This window comes from Pollachius pollachius (assembly GCF_949987615.1).
Source record: "Pollachius pollachius genome assembly, chromosome: 2".
In the NCBI taxonomy this organism is placed as follows: domain Eukaryota; kingdom Metazoa; phylum Chordata; class Actinopteri; order Gadiformes; family Gadidae; genus Pollachius; species Pollachius pollachius.
In genome coordinates, this window is record NC_136935.1 from 19,036,670 (window position 1) to 19,044,169 (window position 7,500).

Here is a 7,500-nt window from a genome sequence, read left to right on the forward strand (position 1 = left end):
AACCCATACCTGACCAATATTCTCCAGCATCGTCTGCATGTAATATGTGTGAGTGAGAGATAGGTAAGCAGACACAGAGAAATAGAGATCTCTGTCCTTAGTCGGGTGGTAATAGCTCAGGAGATAGCTACTGGAGGAGGTTGGCTTGTGACCGGAAGGTTGCAGGTTCTATCCCCGGCTCCTCCTAGCGTGTCGAGGTGTCTCAGAGCAAGCCAACGCACCCTGACTGCTCCTGACTGGCTGTCGACCTGCGTGGTTGCCTCTCCCGTGAATGTGTGAAAGGAAAATCCCCTTAATTAAACATGTAAATGAAGTAAGGGAGGGCAGCCTACCTGCAGATGTAGTTGGTCTTGCAAGAAGCCTGCAGCTCGAGACAGTTGGGTTTCTGCTTCTCATCGTAGGAGCACACGGGCACGATGGTCTGGCGTCTTCGCTCCGAGCAAGCTGATTGGTCACTGGGTGGGCATGAGCAGAACAGCATGCCATAGCTGTGTTTCGGGGGTACCTGGGAGAAGAACGTTTACCGGTTATTCTGTCATCATGTCTATTTGAACTAGACATATTTATAGAAAGGTATCCATTTTCAGTCTGCAGTTTTGCTAAAAAACACCCACAACCTTGGACAGAGATTTATGTCACCAGTGGACAAAAATGTCTTGGTTCGGAAAATATAGCCTTGCAGCATTTGATCTCAAAGTAAGCATATTGTGATCTTATAAGACATAAAGAATCGTATGATGCCGCGAACAACCTTAAAACCCCCCTCATAGCCACGGCCGTTGTAGCACTAGTTGTAGCAACTAGTAACATATCCATTATTTAAGGAGAAGCGGAACACCACGTGTAATGTAGATTAGTTTCATCAGTTCACTTTAGGTTAAACACGTGCCATTTCATGCAGAACCTCTTATTGGTCCATACAGATAGCCCGGCGACCTTCTGATAAAGTGTTAACGCCACAAACCTGTGCTCCAATGTTTGGCACTGAACGGAAGGAGCGTTTAGAGGAAGGAATAATACAGACCTCCTGAAAGTGTTATTTAACGGCATGGGCAAGGGCTTCGGAGGGGGGGGGCATTATTTGAACTGGAGCAGGAATTCCACCTCGTCGTACCTTGTCAAAGAACTGCCGCAGGGCTTTGTGGCACTTCCTCTTGTTGCACACCTCAGCGCTAGACACACGGCTAGTGCACGGGCTGATGTAGGCCGACCGGTACTTCTTGCACGTGTCGTTGAGGTTGCAGGCCTTGGCCGCGTTCAGGCAGTTGTTCTCTCTGGTCATTGCCGGCTCACCTATAATGGAGGGATGGGGGAGGCGGGGGAAACACAGTTAACCCACAGTTCAATGAAGTTAAGGTATTTCAAACCGTAGTCCTAAAGAATATTTCATACGACCAAACGCGAATGCATGCGTTAAACGAACGTGAGAGAGAGAGAGAGAGAGAGAGAGAGAGAGAGAGAGAGAGAGAGAGAGAGAGAGAGAGAGAGAGAGAGAGAGAGAGACGGGAAAGGAAATATAATAGAAGCCTGAAATATAACAGGGAGGGATAGAAAGAAGGTAGATCGGAGAGGGGTGAGAAAATAATAGTCACAAAAAAGAGAGGAAAATGAGAGAGGAGGAGAAAGAGGAGATGAGAGAACCTGGAGAGAGATGGAGACGGGGAGAATAAATGGGATTCAGGAGAAAAGTGAACAGTAGAGTGAGTGTGGGAAGGTTAAGGGTGTGGGTTCAGATGAGAAATTAAAAGCACAGGGGAGAAGTGAGGAGGACAGAGGACAGAAAGGAGAAGAAATTAATGATAGGGAAGAGAGAGAGAGAGAGAGAGAGAGAGAGAGAGAGAGACAGAGAGAGAGAGAGACGGGAAAGGAAATATAATAGAAGCCTGAGACTTTAAAAGAAAAGACATAGCTCTGTCCATAAACGCAAGGCCATTGTTTTATAACTAAATGTAAAGTAAGTAAAGTAAAAGTAGTATTTTTTCCATCCAGAATATAAAACAGGTAGATAACACATCACAATTGAAATACTAATGTCTATTATATCTATCGTTTGTATACCAAGAAAAATTAGCATCGGAAAATGGTGTTAAAATGAAGGCAATTGTATATCTCAGGCAACCAGGCTGCTGTGGCCGATAGCGGCCTGATATTATCCAATGGGTCGGATCGATGGCACACACAGAAAAACATATCAGTGTCACATTGATTCATGTCTGTTTATGTGTTCATGTGTTTATGTGTTTTTGTGTTTATGTGTTCATGTGTTTATGTGTTCATGTGAGCCTGTGTATGTTATTGTGTGTTTATGTGTATGGATGTGCATGTGTGTGTTTGTGTGTTTTATGTTGCTGATGTTGACTTGTATTTATGGCTATGGCTTCCCCACACAAATGCTTGATGCGCGTGACTTTGCCTTCGCGTGTGTGTCTCTGTGTGTGTGTGTGTGTACACGTGTGCGTTTGTGTTCGTATGTGTTACGTTTGTGCACATCGGTATATGCAAAGTTGTAACGCAACAGCCCATGCTTGGCCTAAATCGTAATAATGAGCCTAGTCTACAAGTGGGTGTGTTCTGTGTGTATGTGTGTGTTTGAGTGTTTATGTTTGTACATTTGTGTGTATGTGATTTTGTGCATGTGTGTATTTATTCATGTGTGTGTCTGTATGAATGTGTGCGTGTGGATGGGTGTATATGTTTGTATCTGTGTGTGTGTGTGTGTGTGTGTGTGTGTGTGTGTGTTTGTGTGTGTGTGTGTGTGTGTGTGTGTGTGTGCGTGTGTGTGTGTGTGTGTGTGTTTGTGTGTGTGTTCATTTGCATGTTTGTGAATTAGTGCATCTGTTTTTGCGCGGGCGTGTGTGCATGTGTGTATGTGTGCAGGTTTGTGAACTTGTGTGTGTGTTTATGCTTTGCCATTTGTGTATGTGTGTGAGTTTATTTAAGTGAATTTTAGTGTTTGTGTTAATGTTTGTTCATTTGCTTGTGCGTGTGTGAGGTTTTGAGTGTATGTTTGTACATTTGTGTGTGTGTTTAGTGTGTTTGTGTGTGTGTGTGTGTGTGTGTGTGTGTGTGTGTGTGTGTGTGTTTGTGTGTGTGTATGCTTGCTAATTTGCGTGTGGGTGTGTGTCTGTAGGCTTGTTAATTTCCGTGTGTGTGTGTCTGTGTACAGCTGTTGGTTGTAGTTATCACAGTCTCCAGTGTGGTGCCTTGCTGTTCCGTCAGCCTGTACTAATTGCTAGTGTTCTGAAAGATCCCTCAATAATTAACATTTCCAGGAACCTTTGTTTTTTTGAATAATTTGCAAAAATTGAGAGACAATATTTTTTTCCTTTAACGAGCACCAATTAAAATTGGCAGAGGTCATCTTAATGAACAGACAGACAGAAAGTATGAAGATAGCAGCGGCATCGGCACAGAGAATGCATATGTGTGTGCTTGTATGTGTGTGTTTGTTTGTGTGTGTGTGTATGGCTGTGTCTGCAAAGGTGGAAAAGGTGTGTGTGTGTTTGTGTGTGTGTGTGTGTGCATGTGTGTGTGTTTCCGTGTAAATGTGTGTGTGTGTGTGTGTTTTTCGTTTGCATGCTTGTGTGTGTGTGTATGTGTTAGTTTCTCTGTGTGTGTTTGTGTGTTTGTCTGCATGAGTGTGAGTGTGTGTGTGTGTGTGTATGTGAGAGAGTTTATGCATGAGACAGAGAGAGAGAGAGAGAGAGAGAGAGAGAGAAAGAGAGAGAGAGTATTCCATATAAAGAAGGGAGAGGTAAAGTGAGTTATGTATATTCATGGCTAGTGATTTAGAGGCAGAGCAAGGGAGAGATAGAGATAATGATAGACAGAGATAAAAAAAAAGAAAGAGCAAGGGGGTTGGATTTGATCGTCCAGGGAGTGAAATGTATTGGCAAGGGAGAGGGAATGTTGTTTGTTCTACGAGAGGCGGGCTGAGGCTTAGACTAGATTTACACTAAATTAAAAGTGGTGAAATATTCCAATGCTTCTTGAAATTGCCAATTGAATCACTTGAAGTGGAATCACTCAATCAAGCCAGGCTTGGTTTCTTTTCATCTCATGCCCCCATTCCCTCTCCCTTTGCATCTATCCTGCTGGTCGACTTCCGCTACACTTCAGCCTTCCCTCTGTTGTTTCTCAGGTGTTCTCAGGGTCTGCTAACGAAAACAGACCTAGAAAGACTCTTATATTTTAATCATATAATAAAATCTTATCCACTTGCGAGGATGAGTTTCTCTTTGGTAGAATCTCACCGCGACAGAACAGGAAACAAGGTGTAACTCGGCCCCTTTGAGTGTCTATGTAAGCGGGCTCTGTGCAATCTCTCCACAGAAGTTCTGCTGGAACATAGTAGGAAGGCCGGATCCCAGATTAGCCCGCGATGATCTGCCGGAATGAGATAGAGCCGCCCACCATGATGGATATGCTGCTTGACTTCAACCTCACAGAGACTTATCTCTCATCCAGGACAGCCAATCAGGCGTTAAGCCATCTGTCAAACATCAGATTGATCCGTCCATCCGTCCGTCCATCCATCCATCTCGTTCACAACACATCCCATACCTACACACCTCGGGAAAGAGAATGGGTTTTCCTCTACCTTTTGAACAACTTGAAAAAAACCAGATACACAGCAAAGATGAATACACTAACAGGCAATGTTTCCACCTTACACCCCATTATAGTCTCTGGGCAGTAATGATGTGATCGACTGGACCTCTACACAACCTGAGGATGCTGTCGGTCAATGGGTTGACCTCCAGACTGTATGTGTCTGAGTCCACCCAGTCAGACAGACAGACAGACAGACAGACCGACAGACCGACAGACATACAGACAGACAGATAGACAGACAGACAGACAGACAGACAGACAGACAGACAGACAGACAGACAGACACGCAGACAGCCTGGCAGCCAGCAAGGTCCTCCCCTGCCTCCACAACCCATGGGGGTGGGCTATGGTGGGCATTGTGTCTCAGTGGGGGGTTGCCTGTGCGTTTGTGTGTGTGTGTGTGTGTGTGTGTGTGTGTATGTGTGTGTGTGTGTGTTTGACTGATAGACTTTGTGAGGAACGTGCACACATTCATGCAGTCACACACACACACACACACACACACACACTCACACACAGAAACGTAAACCCACACATACACACACACACACACACACACACACACATACACACACACACAGACAAAATGCCACAGCGCCCCCAGTGTTAGCAAACGCGTCTGCTGAACTCCCAATGCACTCTGGCAGATGGCACTGTCTGTCTCTCACACAAACACACGCAAGCACACACACACACACACACACACACACACACACACACACACACACACACACACACACACACACACACACACACACACAACACACACACTCAGTGACAGGGCCCACACAGGGTTTGGGCGGGGGCCATCTGGAGGCCTGGTAGGGGGAATCAGGCCCCCCAGTGGCTCATGTTTCCGATTCGTCCTCAAATTGATTATCATGTCGCCTGCTTCCTCCAAGTCCGACTACCCCCCCCCACCCAACACCCGGACCAGCCCCTCCCCCACCTCGTTTCCATTCCCATGGGACGGAGAGGGGTCGAATGATGAGCGACTCCATGCCCTCAGACCTCGCCCCGCTCCTTCTCCTCTCACCTCACTCTTCTACTTTGTTCCCCACATTTTCCCTCAAACTTTCTCTCTCGCTCTCTTTTTTAACAATATTCCTCTCTCTCTTTTCTTTTTTTCTTCAGATTTCTCTTTGTCTGTGTTTACATTAATAACGTCAGAATGCAGTGTTTCTTTTTGTTATTAATAAACGTAAAACCTCCGAAAGCGTGCTGTTTCCAACATACACACCATCAACATTCAAAACAAAATATAAATAAATCTATCGACCCCGGTCAGACATCCTCAACACCGTTGTCTGGCTCTACATGCTCACTGTTCATTCTCTAACTGACCAGATCGATGGCTCTGCTATGGCCTCTTACAGTAATTATGTCCTCAATTTGGTCCCAGCCATTTTCCACATAGATGAACAGCGTTTAACTGACATATGCAGAGGAATGATTACACTGTAAAAAGTGAAAGGGTCAATGACCCAACAGCCTTTTAAGGACATGTGATGAAACATAATAATACAAGACAATGAAAATATATACGATTTGGCCCAATGACGCACAAAGGCACTTAGGTCGGAGCTGATACAGGGTTTTTTGGAGTGGATAAGAACGCAGGCTTAATGGAGAACTTTGTGAAAAAACTTTGTGCAAAGTGTCACTATCGTGACACTTTGCATTTTATAAGACATGATAAAAATTATCTCTAACCCTGTCTATAGGTGTACTCTTAACATTTCATTTGAATAACAGAGCCACGTGTGGTCACGGCAGTGTTTGACATCGCTTTCCTTGTACCCTTTAGCAAAAACACTTTTATATCCAGCTCAATGAGGCCCATCCAGACAGTTGTGTGTTTATTCAGGTCCTCTTCCACTGGGTGACTCTGTGTCATGTCATTGGTCATTATAAAGACCATAAATAATTTCTCTGTCAGTCAGTGAAACCTTATATAAAGTTACCCTGTGTACTTATCTACCACCAGAAGGAGCAGGTTCTATGAAACACAATGCAAAGCAAAGCGGAACCATTTCACAGCAGTGTCATCGTAGCACCAACACAGGTGCTCATAGCACTAATTATGGGACGACTACTTTTATACACTACTACTTACAGTCACTAGTTGAGTCGACATTAGTAGACTCAACTAGTGAACATAAGTATAGTAGACTCAACTAGTGAATATAAGTAGTAGACTTAACTAGTGAAGATAATCAGGAGACTCCGCTTGTGAAGATAAGTAATAGTCTAAATTAGCGACGATAAGTAATAGTATCAACTAGTGACGATAAGTAGTAGACTCAACTAGTGACGATCAGTAGTGGACGCAACTAGTGACGATAAGTAGTGAACTCAGCTAGTGACGATAAGTAGTAAACTCAACTAGTGACGATAAGTAGTGGACTCAACTGGTGACAATAAGTAGTGGATTCAACTAGTGAAGATAAGTAGTAGACTCAACTAGTGCGAATAAGTAGTAGACTCAGCTAGTGAAGATAAGTAATAGACTCAACTAGTGAAGATAAGTCTACTATTCAGGCCCTAGATGGATGTAATGATCAACACCTGTGATTGTTCTACGATGACAGCTCTGATTCATTCAATCATAAGCGAATCCTTAAGATACCTTTGAATCAGGCATTAGACAGAGTCTCCTTTAAAGGTGCCCCTATTTTACCACAAGGTGTGGTAAACACCTGGCCCTTATTTTAAAGGACCCTTTAAAATAGTGGTCCTTTAAAACTTTGCAGAGCCTTGGTAAACAGAACAGGCACTTCTCTTATTCTATAAACTTTTGCTTGTTTTATTTGTTCTGTAAATGCTCTGCATTCCGACTTTGAGATATGACCTTGCTGACTTTTATAAACTACTACTTACTGTCAC

The 7,500-nt window shown here is 44.0% G+C and overlaps 1 protein-coding gene across 1 annotated transcript in view; it reads right to left on the reverse strand.

Moving 5' to 3' along the window:
* The window catches only part of gfra1a (gdnf family receptor alpha 1a), an 81,660-nt gene that overhangs the window by 18,209 nt on the left and 55,951 nt on the right, over positions 1 to 7,500 (reverse strand). The window contains exons 5-6 of the mRNA XM_079759094.1: positions 1,115 to 1,293; positions 333 to 505 (exon numbers count right to left, since the gene is read on the reverse strand). Of these exons, the coding sequence (XP_079615220.1) occupies positions 333 to 505; positions 1,115 to 1,293 (352 nt within the window). The remainder of the gene's footprint in view (positions 1 to 332; positions 506 to 1,114; positions 1,294 to 7,500) is intronic.